General features: G+C 39.4%; 1 protein-coding gene across 5 annotated transcripts in view; it reads right to left on the bottom strand.

The window, feature by feature from the left end:
* Positions 1 to 18,084, bottom strand: part of CUNH16orf96 (chromosome unknown C16orf96 homolog) — a 96,358-nt gene that overhangs the window by 32,538 nt on the left and 45,736 nt on the right. For all 5 annotated transcript variants that reach the window (XM_027839007.1, XM_027839009.1, XM_027839005.1 and 2 more), the window contains 5 exons: positions 10,303 to 10,383; positions 9,950 to 10,036; positions 8,081 to 9,104; positions 7,867 to 7,970; positions 7,018 to 7,116 (listed from right to left, as the gene is read on the bottom strand). In XM_027839007.1, the coding sequence (XP_027694808.1) occupies positions 7,018 to 7,116; positions 7,867 to 7,970; positions 8,081 to 9,104; positions 9,950 to 10,036; positions 10,303 to 10,383 (1,395 nt within the window). The remainder of the gene's footprint in view (positions 1 to 7,017; positions 7,117 to 7,866; positions 7,971 to 8,080; positions 9,105 to 9,949; positions 10,037 to 10,302; positions 10,384 to 18,084) is intronic.

Genomic DNA, 18,084 nt, shown 5'->3' on the forward strand with positions numbered 1-18,084 from the left:
TCTATTTTCGAGCTCAGTTGTTTTCCAATACAATATTTCACATTTTCTTCTTTTTTTCATTCTTTTCATCTTGTTTTTTTGTTTTTTGATGTCCCATTAAGTCATTAGCTTTGAGTTGCTCAGTTCTAATTTTTTAAGTAATTATTTTCTTCAATGAGCTTTCGTACCTCTTTTTCCATCTAGCCAATTCTGCTTTTTAAGGAGTTCCTTCCTTCAGTGAATTTTTGTGCCTCTTTTGCCATTAGACCAATTCTGTTTTTTAAGATGTTATTTATTTTCTTAAGTATTTTTTAACTCCTCTTTTGATGTTGTTAAGTTGTTTTACAGTCACGTCCAACTCTCTATGACCCATTTGGGGTTTTCCTGGTAGAGATACTAAAGTGGTTTACCATTTCCTTCTCCAGCTCATTTTACAGATGAGGAAACCAAGGCAAAGATTAAGTGACTTGCCCAGGGTCACATAGTTAGTCTGTGTCTGAGGCCAGATTTAAATTCAGGAAGATGAGTTTCTCACTCCAGGCCTACCACTCTATCTACTGCACCACTTAGCTGCCCTGTGCCTCTTTTGCCAAGCTATTAATACTTTTTTTATAATTTTCTTTCATCATTCATTTTTTTCCCATTTTTTTCCCATTATCCCTCTTATCTCTTTAATTCTTCTAGGAATTCTTATTGGGCTTGTGTCCAATTAGCATTTTTCTTTGAGGCTTTGGTTGAAGCTGTTTTCATATTGTCTTCCATGTCACCACACAGCTTTTTATGGCAAGCTCTTTTTGTTGCTATTGTTTGCTCATTTTTCAAGCCTATTTCTTCTCTTTGAACTTTACACTAAAGTCAGGCTTTGCTCACCTCGGCATTCAGAGGCCCTGTCCCAAGTTTCAGACTTTTTTTGTGCTACTGTTTTCACAGCCAGTTCTGGAGATTTGCAAGTTTTTGGTGCTTCCAGGTGGTGTGATCTGGGGAGAGGCATGATCACTGCTCTCCTGGTCTCCACTCTGGTCTTTACCCAGGAAGGGTCCCTGCTCCTCTGCAACTACAAGTGCTAGTGCTCCTATTGGCCCTGGAAATGTGGCCAGGACCCTCACTCTCCTGCAGCAACAAGCAACAGTGCTCCAGTTGTCTGATCCCCTTACTCCCACTTTATTATTAACAACTCCTTCCCTTCATCCTAAGGTCTCTTTCATGCCCTTTCCATTTTATAGTACTCACTGCTTGCTGAAAACCTGGTTTTCCTTTGAAGACACGTCCTTGGCTACTCCTTTTCTCATGCATACTAACACACTGGGCCAGGAGAAATAGTCAGCATACTCTGTGCTTCCCATGACCAGTTCCAGATCCTCCCATGACAATAATCACTCAACAACCTGTCATTCTTTGACATTTTCACAATCTGACTATGCCACCCAATTCACATCCTTGTTGTTCCACATCAGGCCTCTCTTTCCATAATAAATTCAATACCTGGCTCCCAGGCTTCTTCTCCATCTCTCTCCTTGCCCTCATAGTGGGGAACTTCAGTATTCCTACTGATATCAGCTTGAAAGCCCTGACTTCCCAGTTTATCAACACCCCACACTCCAAATGAACCTGCTCTTTCTATTATACTTCAGACACACTTCAGACTCAGTCAAAATGGTTCTCCCTCCAAGATAATGAATTCTGAAAATCTCCTCTCTGATCAAGATCTCTTATTCTTCTATCTTTCCCACTGCCTCACTCCTATTGTGCCTGCTCTTCACCTATGCTTCTTTCATCTAAATCTCTCTTCTTTCAGTCCATTACCTACCCTGACATCAGTTCTTTCCCTTTACCCCTTTCCTTCCCTCCTTTCCTTTCTGTTAAACAAGACATTTTTCTCTATCCTTGAATCCCTTGCCCTATGGTCCTTTGTTCTGTTTATGACCTAATCCTCAACCCTGGATCACCCTCAGTATCCATCTCTTTGGCTTTTACTCAAGATATGCTGAAAAGTGCTAGATGAAATCATGCAACCATTCTTGCTGAGTTTACTACAAATTCATATTATCTAAACTAAGCTGGGCCTTTGATGCTTTTAGAACAATCTTTTTATAATCTAGCTCTCCCTCCTCTATCCTCAAGACCCCAATTCCATTCTTTGGTTAATCTCTTCTGAGCAGATAACTTCATCAAATATTTTACTTTTAAAAGTGAGGCTATTCATCATAAATTTATTAATCTCCCTTCCTCTACACTTCACCATAATTTCAGAGGATGAGGAGGCTCTCTTCCTGCAAGTTTAGCCCCTCCTCTTATGTCTGATTATATCACCTCTTGCCTCCTTCAGGAGATTGCTTCATTAATCATTTTTCCTCTTTCTCTAATCCCCAATCTCTTCTAATTACTGGTTCCTTCCATGCTACTTACAAACGTGCCCAAGCCTCCTTTATCCTTGGGAAAAAAAACAAAAAACCTTTCAATGTGCTTAATAAAAATTTGTTTGACTGTGCAATTTGAAGGAATTTTTTTGTTTTTGTTTTCGTTTTTTGTTTTTTTTGGGTTTTTTGGGGGGGGCAAAAAGGAGCAAAGGTATAACAATAGCTTGAAGAAATGACAGTGTCTAGTGCCAGGCACTGGGCTAACCTTTGGAAATACAAAGGCAAAAACAAAACAGTTTCTGCCCTCAAGGAGCTTACATTCTATAGGGGCAGACAACATGCATATATATAGGCATATACAAAACACATAGGAAACTGATATAAGATAACCTTAGGGAAGAAGGCACTAGCAACTAGAGGGACCAGAAAAGGCCTCATGCAGAAGGTGATCCTTGAGCTGAGCCTTGAAGGAAACCATGCATTCCAAGAGGAGGAAGTGAGGAAGAAACACATTCTAAGGACTGAGGATAGAGAGCCATGTATAAGGAACAGCAAGAGAAGCAATTTGGCTTCATTGTAAGTATGTGGAGGGGAGTAATGTGTAATAAAACTGGGAGGTAGATAAATGCCAAACAAAGAAGTTGCTATTTGATCCCAGAGATAATAGGGTGCTACTGGAGGTTACTGAGTTGGGGAAGTTAATACGGTCAGATTTACTCTTTAGGAAAATCATTTTGACAGCTGTGTGGTGAGTGGATTGGAGAGGAGAGAGATCTGAGGTGGGGAAACCAATCAGAAGGTGATTATAAGTCCAGTAGTGAGGACAGGAATGCCTGAACTAGAATGGTGGGTATGAGCAAAGAGATGAGGACTGATGCATGAGATGTGAAGGTAGAAATGACAAGATTTGTGAACTGATTGGATATATATGTTGAGGAAGAGTGAAGAGTCAAGGAGGACATAAGGTAGTGAACCTACCTTATGACTGAAAGGATGGTGGTACCCAAGGCAGAAATAGGGAAATTCAGAAGACAGTTGAGTTTGGAGGTGATATAAAATGTCCTATTTTGGATGTGTTGAGTTTGAGATGCTTTCAGGACCTTCTGTTAAAAATGTCCACTAAGTAGTTGGTAATAATGGACTGGATGTCCGGAGAGAGAATACAGCTGGTTATATAGATCTGGGAGTCATTGGAATAAAGATGATAATTGAATCAATGATAGCCCATGAGGTTGTGAAGTAAGAGAGTAGAGAGAGAAAAAGTAAGAAGGCTTAGGACAAAACCTGGGGGCTCTTTTCCTTCCTCTTTTCTAAGTCAGTATTTAAACACTGAGACCTACCCTCTCCTCTTGGATAGCCTCTCAAGATTTTCTCAAGCAATACTCCATGTCTGGAATGCATTCCTACCTCATTTTCACATCCCACTCTCCCAATTTTCAAAATCTTTTTCTTCAAGACTTAACTCAAATATACCTCTTTTGTGAAGCTTTCTCTGGCCAACCACCTTGAGTTCCTTCCCTACTTCTTTCCCTCCTCAGATTTTCCTAGAGCACTTGACCGGATCTTATGCCTACATCATATGCTACCCTGGATAAGTATAAGTATTATCCTTTCCCTCCAGGTAAGGGTGCTACCTGTTAATGAAGTAGGTCAATAGCTGCCTCAGTTTAAGCCAAAGACCTCGAGCAGAAGGCAGCTCCCTTTTTATAGTTTTAAGGGAATACAAAACAAAGAGGAAGTGGACTTCATAGTCGAGGAAAGAATATAATTGGTTATAGGGTTGGCAACATTATGGGGCTGTGCACAACATGATTGGTTACTGGCTGAGGCATGATTAAAAGGAGAACTGGATTTCTAAATTTAACTCATTACAGCCCAGCTGAATTTCTGAATTAATTTCAGAGACAAATAACCGTGACTTAGGCAGTTATAGGACAAAATCAATTAACTGTAAATAGGACCAATAAAAATGGCATGGAATCAATTTAATCTTCTCAACTTGGAGTGCAGATTGAGACACTTTTTTTTTTGGGAAATGGCCAATTTGGGAATTTGTTTTACTTGACTATACATATTTATAACAGAGGATTTGTTTTTCTTTCTCAGTTGGGGTGAGGGTTGAGGAAGGAGGGAGAAAAAGTGAATTTTCATTGAAAAAATTTAATTAAAAAAAGAAGTGGTATGGGTCAGTCAAGGCACCATGTGGTCTTAGGTAGTCATAGTGAAGCATTCTTAGCTTGCTAGCAACTTGCCCCAGTTAGTTTTGCAGCTACCAAAATCGAAATCTATTGATGACTCTGAGTATTTTGGTAATGTTAGAGAATATAATTTGGGAAGCTAGATTCTATTCCTTCCTTTTTTCCTGCTTCTGAGAAGTAGCAAAGGTTATGGAATACTTTTCCCAAACCCTCTCTTTCCTAAAATCCTGCTAGTCCTTTAAGGTTTGACTTAAAGCTATGACCTTCATGAAGTCTTTCCTGATCCTCCAAGTTGATAATCCTATTCCAACACTTCATATAACACTTTGCTTGGAACTCTTATGCTTTTCTCATATATTATTTGGTATCATGATTACATTGGAATATGTCAAATGCTCCTTATTAGAATGTAGGCTCCACAAGGGCTAGAATTATGCCTTAATCTTTGTATCTTCCTCAGTGGCCAGAAGTGTTTTACACATGGTAGTTGCTTAATGAATGTTTGTTGAATGAACAAATGTATTAAGAAAGGCATACTGGTGTTGTGGAGGCTAGTAAATGATTGAGACAAGGATGGGGGCAGGGTGGTATCTTTAAAAGGAATGAAATTCAAAGGAGTCGAATGATGGTGATAGAGTAAAAGTTGGAAATGGTAGTAAGGAGTATGTTAAGCCCTTCATTCCAGTCCTGAAAAGAGTCGTTGAGAGTGGAGAAGTTGTCACCAATGGAAATGGCTGTGAGGGATACTGTAACCTGAGAGGAAAATCCTGGTTTTAGGTGTTCAGTATCATTAACTATTGCAATAAGATTTGGGCCAGAGAGCAGAGGTTCACTGATAATTACCGCAATAAACTCTCTATGGTATCAAAGAACCAGAAAACAAGAAGGGGAAATTGATGAACAAATGAACAAATTATGGTACATGGATGTAACAAAATATTACTGTATATAAGAAATTATGAAAGGTACAGCAGTTTCAGAGAAACCTGGGAAGACTTTTATGATCAGATGTGGAGTGACCAGAACCAGGAGAATAATTTATACAATAACAACAACACTCTAAAGACAAAACTTTGAAAGACTTAAGAACTTTGGTCAATGCAATGAGTAACTATGACTCTGGGTAACCAATGACAATCCATACTGCTCATGTCCTGACATTTATATAGCTTCTTTGGGCTGTGATTATTGACTTCTTTTCTGCCCCCAAGACTGCCATTATTTATTTCAACCCAATTTCATATGAAAATGGTGGTGGTGGGGTTAAAGAGGAACTCATCATATAATTTGCCCAGTTTCACATCACTATGGATGATCCAAGGCCCTGGAAGGATTTGTACATTTTCTGAATTCTTTCTAGACTAAGTCCGTTAGATCAAGGTTTCCTAGGGAAAAATCATAGGATAATAACTTTACAACAGGAAGGAATCTCAGAGATCATCTAGTCTAATTCCTTCATTTTATAAATGAGGAAACTGAAGCCTAGAGAGGTGAAAGGACTTACTCAAAGTTACCCATGTAGTAAATGTCACAGTTAAGTCTTCTGACTCTAAAGCCAATGATCTTTCCACTGTACCAAGCTTTTCTAGGTAGGTTACTTCTGTGAAGGCTGTTTATGCTTTAAAACAGGTAGTTCCCTATCAGATGATCTGGCTCCCCCTCTTCAACCCCTCAACTCCCACCCCAAATAGTGCTTACTCACATCCTGGCTTTGGACCTTTGGGGATGAGTCACAGCTCTGCCTAGACAAGTCATGAGAACAAATTAGTACAGTAGCATCTTGGACAAGCCCAACTAAACAGGAAGTCCTTTGTGTTCTGCTTAAAGCCAGTCTCATTTAGTTGTGGTTCATTTGTTTCAGTTGTGTCCCACTCTTCATGACCCCATTGGGGTTTTCTTGTCAGAGATACTGGAGTGGTTTGCCATTTCCTTCTCTAGTTCATTTTAGAGATGAGGAAACTGAAGCAAATAGGGTTAAGTGACTTGCCCAGGGTCACACAGCTAGTAAGGTCTGCAGCCAGATTTGAACTCAGGAAGACGAGTCTTCCTGACTCTTGGCCTGGCACTCTACCCACTGTGCCACCTAGGGAATTGCCTAATTTGAAGGCTGCTGTTTTAAATGGTTAAATTGTATTTCACCTTTACATATAGCAGATGTCATAAGACAATGTCAGATATCCTTCTTGTGTTGGATCTGAGATCTTAGTTTTTCCTTTATACAAACTGAGAAACTGAGGAGCTAAGTAGGAAAAGGATATATTCCCCCCAAAAGCAGAACTTACAGTAGAATTAAATGTTCTATGTTCTTATTTCAATGTTCTCTTCCTAAGCCACCTCTGAGTGAGGAAGAGGAATTGGGGGTGGGGGTGGGGTATGAGGTTTCTGAGCTCCTCAGAACCAGAAGTTCTTGGGGACAATCTGATAGAACCAAAAGGGGACTTGCTCTCTCCTCCCACCCACCTCCTTCCAGGACCCCATTTCACCTTGATATCCTCCATTTTATCCTGCAGAGTTTCAGTGACCTTTTCCAACAGGTTACAGTGTTCCTGCACCTTTTCCAAATGCTGCTCGTAAGCCTTATTCTGTGAGAGAGAGAGGAATTCTGTACCATATATCCAGAGTGCTACAGAGTGGAAAAAACACTGATAGAGGGTTTAGAAGTCTGGTTTCTCCTCTTCCTCCCCTCCTCTTTGTCCTTCCCTTTCTTCTGCACAGTTTGTGCTCTGTGACTTTTTGGTCCTGTGATCTTGAGTAAGTCATTTACCATCTCCATAAAATATGAAGGAATTGAAATGTCCACTCTCTGAGTTCCCTTCCCCTTGCACTTCTGAAGCTTTACTTATGTATTCAATGTCAAGTACATCCTGGGCAAATACAGTGGTAGGCTTGCTCTCCTCTGCCTCTCCCGATCTCCCCCCCATCGCCCCGAATCTAGACCCCCCAGCCCTAGTGCTATCTCTCCTTTATCTTCTTAAAAGGGTGACTGCACATGAAACAAACAAGCTTCCTTCCCTCTAGTTAGGCTTCTGCCTATAGGGAATGCTCTCAACCTTTACCCACAAATACCCAAATCTCCAATTCCCAAACCAGAATAAGACCAGCCTTGAGGAAATTAATTCTAAGGCAATATTCATCATACTGTTGAACTATACAGGGAGAGGTACTATCTATATAAAGGAAGTTGCTTTTGGGTGACTGCCCCAACTTCTCTCTCCAACAGGAAATGCATATTAGCCGCCAAAAAGCATTTTTCCCATATGTCAAGCATTCCCCACCCTACCCTACCCCCACATCATATTATCAGAGGGTATCCTCTGTATTGGGGCACTAACCTTTTGTCCTGATTCCTGGAGAGTATTTATCTTGTCCCGCAGTCTGCTCATCTCACTGTCCAGCTGGGGTGTGAGCCCAAGAGAATTTAGAAATTGAAGATTTGCTAAAAGCAGAAATTAGGGATAGCTCTTGAGAGCAGGACAGAGGAAGACAGGGAGGGAAGGAAATCTGGAAGGGAGACTCCTTCAAGTCCATCTTGGAACTGGCACTCACCTAGACAGTTAGCCTGCTGCTGTACCTTATCTTCCAACTTGGCAAATTGTTCCTTTAGGCTATCGTATTCTGTTGGTAAATTGATCAACCTTCCCATAGACCTCTTTGTAGTTAGTCTTTTTCCCTCTGCACTCAAAGGTTGACCTGTCAGCAGCTGCTTAAGGGACTTGGTTGAGGATACAATTCCTTCAGAAACCTGAGAGGAAGACTTGACAGGGGAGTGAGGGGAGCTTACTGCCACTGGGGTGCCCTTACCAGCTGTGGTATCTAGGCTGGTGGAGTTCTCTGGAACAACACGGGTTTTTGATTCAGTAGTGGTGCCTAGGACCTCTAGCAAAGTTGGAACTGGAACTGGGGAATGGAGTTGGGTGGGCAAGCCTTTGCCAGTGAGGACTGCTAGTGCAACAAGGGTGGCTGGATCAACTGTGGAACCCAAAGCAGTGAGGCTGTCTGCATTGGTATCTATGCCCAGTTCATCAAGGGTGGTTTCATTAGGGATGATGCCCAAAGCAGCAAGGAAAGATGAAGCATTCCAACTGAGGTCTGGGGAAATACCCAGTGATAGTCCTGCAGTGGACGATGGACCAGTGGATGATGGTGGGCCAGCGGATGATGAATGGCCAGTGGATGATGGACCAATGAATGATCGGCCAGTGGTAGAGGCAGCAGTGGTGCCTGGCTCTCCAGCAGTCCCCAGTCCAGCACCTGGGACAGGAGTGATACCCATAGTGGCAAGGATATGTGGATCAGTGGTGATACCCATGGCGGTGAGGATGCCTGGATCAATGGCAATGCCCACGGAAGCAAGAGTTTCTGCATCAGTGGTGATGCCCATGGCAACAAGGGCTTTATCAAAAGGGGATGGCATAGTATCTGATCTTGGTTGGGCAGTCTTGACAGGTGGGATTCTGGTGCTTGGAGTTTTAGGAGTTTTAAGAGTTTTAGAAGCTTCTTCAGAGGTAACTTGAGGGGTAACTTCAGAGGTCTTAGCCTCAGCCTTCTCAGAAGTCTCTTTGGTGTCAGCCTATAATAGTGGCACCACAGGGTAGAGCAAAGTAGACCCAGGAAGAAAGGAGATGAGGGAAATAAATCTGTAATGAGGGAAGCTGAGCTAGACAAAACCCAGGCTGGGGCTTCAGGACATAAAAGGGACAGGGACAGACAACTTCTTTACCTTGACTGCCCTTGCCCTCTCCTTTGCCTGGCCCTCCATTCCTCTTTATTAGTGGTCCCCAGTGGATCCCTCTCAACCTTAATGCTGTAATCCACCATGTCCCTCCCATTCAGTTCTGGACCCTTGTATTCCAGAACCCAGTTCTTGCCTAATCTATATTTTATTTCATACCATATGATGCCAGTCACTCTTCCTCCCCTTGGCCTTTAACACTCCCCTGTGCTCCCCTTCCTGTCCCAAGTCCCAATCACTCACTTGATAATACATGGCATCCTGTAAGGTGGTCTGCTGTGCAATATTACTTTGACCAGGAGAAAGGCTAAGCTTATTCTAGTCAAGATTGGGGAGGAAGGATGCTATAAGATGCGGCAGTCACCTTCTTTGTAGTCTATTCAGGGGTTTGCAGCCAACATTATCATTCCTGGATCTGAATCTACCTATACCTTCCAGCCCACACCCCCTACATCCCACCTCCTCAGGCCTTGGGTAGTTTTCTTTTCCTCCTTGCCACAAGTAGAAAAGAATAAGGCCTGTTGGTTCTGGAACAACCTTTGTCTTCTTTCTACCCCTGTCCTTACCTAATCTATATATTATTTCATACCATATGATACCAGTTAATCCTCCTCCCAGCCCTTAACATCCTCCTGTGCTCTCCTCTCAAACACAAACCCCTATCCCAAGTCCCAGTCACTTACTTGGGAATACATGGCATCATGTAAGGTGGTCCACTGCATGATGTCACTTCCATCAGGGAAGGAGCAAAGCTTATTCTTGATATCTTCCTGTATAGGATTGGGGAGAAGGGGTTCTGTAAGGTGCAGCAGTCATGGTGGGGTCTTCTCTATAGTACACTCAGAAGCTCATAACAGACACTGTCATCCCTAAAACTGAATCTATCCAGACCTTCCACCTTATACCCTACCTCTTTAGGTCTTTAGGTGGTTTTCTTTTCTTCTTTGCCACAAGTAGGAAAAAAAAAAGGTGCTTTGGTTCTGGAGGGGAGTCTGGAAAGGAGGTAGGGAAAATTGTCCTAGAAATAGGATCTCACCATGTCAAGCTGAAGATGTTTCAACTGATCCTGCTGATCTTTCAGTTCTTCGGAGTGTTTATTTACTTCATCTAGGCTGATCTGTTAAACAAGGCAAAAGAATAGGCTCTAGTGATTCATCCTAGCCTTTCCTTCTTGATACGAATGGAATAGAGAGTTAGTTTCTACCCACCCCCACCGGCTTCCCAGCCTAGAATAGAACAGTTTGTTTTCTAATCATCATATGCTACTGGTTAGGGATTTGAGATAGAAGAGTAACCCTTTAGTCAGGAAGGCTTATCCTCAGACATTACCACTTCTGGCTTCACTCAGAAATTTTTACTGGTTTACCCTTAGTCCTTTCTTTCATCTAATTCCACCCCATCTTTCTTCCCAATTAAGTTCCAGCCAAGGACTGAGGAGCCTGCCTTAGAAGTAGAAAAAGTAAAAGCTGGCTTATGTGATGTGAGGGATAGCACAAGCCTTACCCCAAAATATTTCCAGTGACAAACTAACTGCGGTTAGTACCCTCAAAAGAAGGCTCCCTACATTCACCTCTGGTAATTTATATTGCCACTACTCAGATGAATAGTCGGTGGGACACTGACTGGAATCTAAGGAGTGCAACCTAGGAACCTCTCCACCCTAACCCCCTTCATTTCCCTTCAATTACTGTCTTTTGTAATGGGTCATCAACATATCACACAGTTACATAACAGGTTGCAGTTAGAGTTAATGTTTGCAAAATACTTTAGATAAGTAATCTCATTTGCTCTTTATAACAACCTTGGTAAGAAAATGTTATGACTGTCCTCATTTTGCAAATGAGGAAACTGCCCCCAGCCCCAGCCTCAGGTTGAGTGATTTGCCGGGATCCAGCAGTATTTGAAGTTATGTTTCCTTGACTCCAAGTCTAGTGCTCTATCCACGTGACATCTAGCTAATTAGGTAATAATAATAATGACTGATTGATTATTAATATGGTGCTGTAAGGCTATCTCTTACAGAAGGCTTTTCTTGATTCCCCCAAATTTTGAGCATTCCCCACCCCAACCCCAAAGTTGTCTTTTTATTTGTTCTGTTCATATTTTGTCAGGAAGCAAGATATAACCAATTCTGGAAAATGGGTGAAAATGGCCTGAGTGGCCTCAGGCCAGCCACAAAACCCCTAAATGCCTGGGGTCCCCCTCTAAGACCGTAAGCTGCAGAACAATTATGATTTGCATTGCGGGGAGGTTTCCCTGATTCCACGGACTTCACAGGTTTGGACCCTATATGTACATACATACATACATACATACATAAGTGGCAGAGACAGAATTTGTACCCAGGTCCTCTGCTTCCAAATTCAGGGCTCTTTCTATTGTAGCTCTGTGTGCATGTCATTTAATCCCCAGTAGAATGTAAGGCCTTTGAGGACAGACACTTTCCTTGTTGTCTTTGTGACCCCAATGCCTAGCATATGGCTAGCAATATAGTAAACAATCAACAAATGTTTTAATGAATTAAGGTTTGCAAAGCATTTGACATACAAGACCTTAATTTAGCCTCACAATAACCGAATGAGCTAAGTCTTTTGTTGTGTTTGTTTGGATCTATTTGTGTTTTTACTGGTATGGGGAATTTTTGGTATGGAAACTCCCTACACCTCTACACCAATGTACCGAGCAACCTGTCTCTAACTTAAGAGACTTTGAGAGGGGCAGCTAGGTGGTGCAGTGAATAGAGCATGTACCCTACAATCAGGAGGACCTGAGTTCAAATCCAACCTCAGACACTTAATAGGTATGTGACCCTGGGCAAGTTACTCACCCCTATTGCCCCCACCCTCCAAAAAAGAGGTTAAGTGACATGTTTTGTGGTTACACAGATAGTTTATGTCTGAGGCAGAAATTTAATTCAGGTCTTCCTGACCCAAAGGCCAGCCCTCCATCCACCATGCCAACACTGCCTCTATGAAAGGAGTACTATAGACATTCTTATCCCCATTTTACAAGTGAGGAAACTGAGGCTCTGTGAACATTAAGAGATTTATCCATGGTGACACAACCAGTGTCAGAGCTGGAATTCTCATTCGGGTTGCTACTGATTCCAGTTGCAGTATTCTTTCTAATATACCATGCTGTTCCATTTTTACAGTAGTATGAGGATACATATAACAGTCTTACATAGTGGCACAGTATTTGATAAATTTAAAGACACCAACTACTGAAGTAATTCCACTTTAAAAGAAATTAGGTTTAGAACAACATCTCAGACCATATACCAAGATAAATTCCAAATGGATCCATGACTTAAATGATATAAAATGATATAAAAGTTCATGTCACAAACAAATTACAAGAACAGGGAAGGAAATACCAATCACAACTACAGATAGAAGAATTCATAACCAAACAAGGAATAGAAAAGATCACAGAAGATTAATGAACAATTTTGATGAAATAAAATTGAGAGTTTTTTGCACAAACAAAATTAATGCAGTTAAAGTTAGAAGTGAAACAACAAATGGCGGTTAAAAATCTTTGTTTCAAATTTCTCCAATATGTAATAAGCTGATACCTAAGTTATATAGGGTGTCCCAAAAGTCTTAGTGCTATTTTAAGCTTTAATAGCTTAAATATTCTTAAAACTATTAAAGCTCAAAATTGTACTAAGATCTCTGGGGCATGGTGTAGGCAGAATGAATTCAACCATATAAGAAAATCTGCCAAATGATAAATGTTAAAAGGATAGTTAAACCGCTTATATAGTATGAGGAAATTTTCAGATACAAAATATACATATGTAGGTAAAGGTGCTCACCTTTTCCTTCAATTTGGTCACCTACTTCTTAAGGATGAATGGTCATCAGTGGAACTCTGTCCTTGTTTGGGTTCCATCTGGGACATTTGCTTCTTCCTTCTCCTTTTCCCATTTGAGTAAATAAAGGGGAAAATAAAGTATGGTGGCCTCCAGGGATGTTCACAGTGACTGATGGGGCTAATAACTAAGAGACTGAATAAGGAAGGGAAGAAGGACCTATGGTAAGAGAAGAGCACTCCCAAAGTTGTTGTTTTTGTTGTTGTTGTTCTCATTTTGCCATGGGGAGATGGCACTGAAAGACTAGTGGACTTGATAAAAATTCATCAGTCTAGCCTGAGAAACTGGGAGGTCTACGTTTGCCATGTTATGGACAAATGAAGAATAGAAAGAAAATAAGAGAAAGAAATGCTACCATCTCCCCACTTTTGGAGCAGCATGTTAACAAAGAGGCCATGAGAAAGATTTACAGAAAAGGGCCTCTACCAGGGAAACCCTCATATTAGGGACTGAAGTGACTCTGGAAATTTATTACATCTATCTTTGCCACTTATGGCTAGGTTATTCATTCTAGGTTTTCCAATGTGTTTTCCTTCTTTTAAATAAAACTTCCTCCTTCGCCTTCCCCACCCACCACTGCACTGTGAACTGTATGCTCACAAGTGGTGTAGTAGGTGTCATGTTGCTCTGGGGTATCATGTACATGTTTTCCTAAGTTTCTTAGGTGGGGACTATAAATCAAGAGAGTGAGAAACTCTTCTCAAAGTATACCTACATCTCCAATACAAAGGGTGCATATGAACAGTTCCTAGGGTTCAGGGCAAATTCACCCTCTTAGTAGTCATATTAACTCTGAGCTGAAAGTTGTCATGTATTCTTTGCTCAGAAATTCTTTGGCAAATCTTTCTCTCCTAGGATCTCCTTGCCTGAGAAGGTCCTTACTCAGAAGCTGTAGTCTTTTTTCTTGGCCTTTTTCTGCCTCAGCAGTGATGTTTTCACTGTTGCTCTCAGTACATGTTGCAACCTGGATTAAATCATTCCCCCCTTCTAAATAAGTTCTATTTTCTCTATTTTTGTCTACATGGTTAAACTTATGTAAAAGTTTTAAAAAAAGATTTACCATGAATGACATTGAAAAAATCAATGCAATCAATTTAGCTTACTTTGTAACTACACTTAAATTAAATTCAACCCATAAAATAATATAACCACTTTTTCAGACAATCTGTCCCTATCCAAATTCTTTATTTGTTCATCCATTTCCATTCACCTTTCCTCTGGCATGGTTCTAATTAGTGTGTATACTCTGTTTTTCTGCTTTTCTTTATTGCTTTGTATTGTTTAATAAAGGTGTTTCTATTATTCCTTATATTTTTCATATCTGTAAATCCTAAATTGCTTTGAAGGATTCCATTATACTAGTATACTATAATTTACCCAACTATTGCCTCATTCTTGTATATTAAGGTTTTTTCCAGTTTTTTTCCTTTATATTACATATAATACTACTATGAAAGTCTTTCTTCTCCCCCCTCCTCTTTCTTTCTCCCACTCTATCTCTTTTAATAACACTTCTAGGCTACATTCCCAATAAAGTATGTCGGTCCCACAGTGGAATTATGGCCAAAGGATATTATTATTTTTCTAATCTTTACTATGTGCTGACAATATGCTCTTCAAAACAATTCTACAAGTTTACAATTCCACCAGCAATTAACAAATACATTTGTTTCTCCATTCCCCTACCAGCACTGACTTTTCTGGCTTCTTATTAGTTTTGAAATTTGACGAGTATGAGGTAACCCTTTGATTTTGTTTTAAATGGCATTCTTTGGTTATCTGTGAGGTTAAAAATTCTATTTATTTATTTTATTTTCAGTTCCAAATTCTCTCTCTCCTTTACCCATTGAAAAGGCAAGAAATACAAAACCCATTACAAATATGAAGTCATGCAAAACAAATGTCCACATTAGCCATGTTCCACAAAAAAGCAAGAAAGAAGAAAGAAAAAAAACGCTTCAATCTGTATTTTCAGTCCATCAGCCTCTATCTAGAAGTGGATCAAATTTTCCATCATGAGTCCTTTGTGATGGGTGGGTCATTATGTTGACCTAGTCACAAAATCTTTCACAGTTGATTATCTTTACAATATTGTTACTGTGTAAATTGTTCACTTGGTTCTACTCACCTCACTTTGCATCATTCATACAAGCCTCCCCAGGCTTTTCTGAAACCATCCCCTTCACCATTTCTTAGAGCATAATAATCACATTCATTGTTCAGTCATTCCCCAATTGATGAGCATTCCCTCAGTTTCCAATTCTTTACCACCATAAAAGGAACTGCTATAAACATTTTTGTACATATGAGTCTTTTTCTTCTTTCTTTGATGTCTTTGAAGTATAAATCTAGTAGTAGTATTGCTGGAACAAAGGGTATGCACAGCTTAGTAGATTTGTGGGCATAGTTTCAAACTGCTTTCCAGAACGGTTGAACTAATTCACAGTCCTACCAACAGTGTATTAGTGAATTTCTTCTCTCACATCCTCTCTAGCATTTGTCATTTTCCTTTTCTGTCATCATAGCCAATCTGGTAGTTGTGAGGTGGTACTTCAGAGTTGTTTTAATTTACATTTCTCTAATTATTAGTGATTTAGAGCATTTTTCATATGCTAGTTTTGACAGCTTTTGATAACTATCAAAATATGATATGATAGCTTTTCCTATTGATAGCTTTGATTTCTTCCTCTGAAAAATGCTTGTTTGTATCCTGTGTCCATTTTTCAATTGAGGAATGGCTTAGTCTGAGGCTGAATATTTTAAAAAGTAATTATGTGTCATCTCCTATCAGAATATAAGCTCCTTGAAGGCAGGGACTGTTTTTCTTTTTGTTTATATATGTAACACTATAGCTCATGAGCCCCACCCAGTATTAGTTAGCCAGTTAATAGTTAGCCAGTACACATAATCACCTTTTAATAAAAGCATAGGAATAAGAGAAGGCATAGGAATGACTGGCTATAAAAATTCCTTCCAATAAGCCCAGTATACATTCTCCTATTAATATGCTACAGTATTTGTGGAAAGAATGAGTACAGAGTAAGACACGTATTTTGGGAACACATGTGGACAAGGCTACTCACTGTTCTAGTACTGCAGGGCTCAGACCACACACCCTTTAAGGACCCAATACCAAAGAGGAAATTGGGGGAATATCCCAGAGAGGGTGTTACAGGAATTAAGGATTTCTAGGTTGCCTCTAATAATTCCTTCTATTTGTTGAATAGAAAAAAGTCACAAAGTACTTATTCCATATTTTTTATAGGTTTTTTAAAAATGTCTAAGTCTACCATACAGGTAGAATTTTCACTGACCTATATGTTATGAAATGCGAGTTTAAATCCACTTCCTGAAAAAAATTACTAACCAATTTTAACAAATCCTTTGTTGACTAATCTTTTCCCCAATTTTTACTCTCTTTAGGTTTGTCAAATAGTAACTGTCACATATATTTGGGTAGATATCTGATATCCTTATTCTGTTTCACTGATCTACTTCTATTTCCCCATTACCAGAAAGCTTTAAAGATAATCATTTTGTAATGGATTTAGTGTAAGACCACTTTCATTGGCATTTTTTCATCATACCTCTCTTATCCCTTGATTTTTCCACATATAAATTTCATTATATTTTTTGTTCAAATCCTTTGTTTCTTCATAGAACTACTCTGTAATATTTAATGTTTACTTACATACATGCATATAAATAAAAGGAAATAAACTCCTTGAGGATAGTGAATGTTTCACTTTGGTTTTGTATCTATCTACAATGCTTAGCCCAGTGTTTGTCATATAGTAGGCACTTAATAAATGATCATAAAACTGAATTGGTATTTTTATTGATGATGCATTAAACAAATAGATTTATGGAATATTGTAATTTTTATTATATTAATATGACCCATGACCTATTCATGAATATTGAATGTCCATTCAATTATTTAGGTCTTCCTTTATTTCAGCCATTTTAATTTTATAGTTGTCCACATATGTATGTATATATTTTTCTAGGTAGGATATTTCCCCATTTGTTGTTGTTACAGTTATAACTTTTACTGTAAATGGAATGTCTTTTTGTGATGTTTTCTTAATCTTTATTAACAAGTAATCTTGTATCCTGCAACCACTAATATTTTGATTGAGACAGTTGAATTTTATATTATTATATATTATTATATCATCTGCAAATAATGATATTTTGGCTTTTCCATTTTCAATGTTAATCATTCTAATTTAGTTTTCCTGTCTTACCATAATTGTTTCTAGTCCTACATTTTGCATCTTGTTGATGTCTATATTCTTATCAATCATACCTGTCTTTTTATAAAATCAATACCTTCAAAACTCAAATTAACATATATACTCATCAACATGTATAAGATTACTTTTCTTGTCTAATAGGTATGATTACAATACATTTGTAACTTGTAAATTCTCACCAGGTACTAAAGTATTACATCCAGAAAATCACCATTTAAATACCAGTATATTGCCTTAGCAGTAAAAGAAAGAGCAGGGTCCTAGCCCTCTCCCATTAGGATCAGTCTTTTCTCACTTTGGGAAACAGAAAGTCATAGTCCTAATAGGATGGATGGGACAGACACAAATTTTATGATAGTGTGGGGAAAGTCTGTTACCTGGGATACTAGACAGCCAGAAAAGCAGTATGAAGGCACTAGAATCAATCAACTAACAAGTACTTATTAAGTATCTACTGTATGTCCAGGGTCACAATGTCAGAAATGAAGTAGTCCATTTTAAGAGGGGATTATTTTCCATTGAAGGAGATTATTTTCCACTGACAGGGAATAGAGAAAGGTCTAGATGAGTGCTAAAGACAAACTTTGCCTGACTTTACAATTTTGTCTAGGTGCCTCTCACTAATCTCTTCCAGGTTTTAAGGCATGGACAGGAGGCAGAGGGGATTTCAGCAAAGTCTGCC

This window comes from Vombatus ursinus, unplaced genomic scaffold (assembly GCF_900497805.2).
Source record: "Vombatus ursinus unplaced genomic scaffold, bare-nosed wombat genome assembly UNPS02014832.1, whole genome shotgun sequence".
NCBI classification, from domain to species: Eukaryota; Metazoa; Chordata; class Mammalia; order Diprotodontia; family Vombatidae; genus Vombatus; species Vombatus ursinus.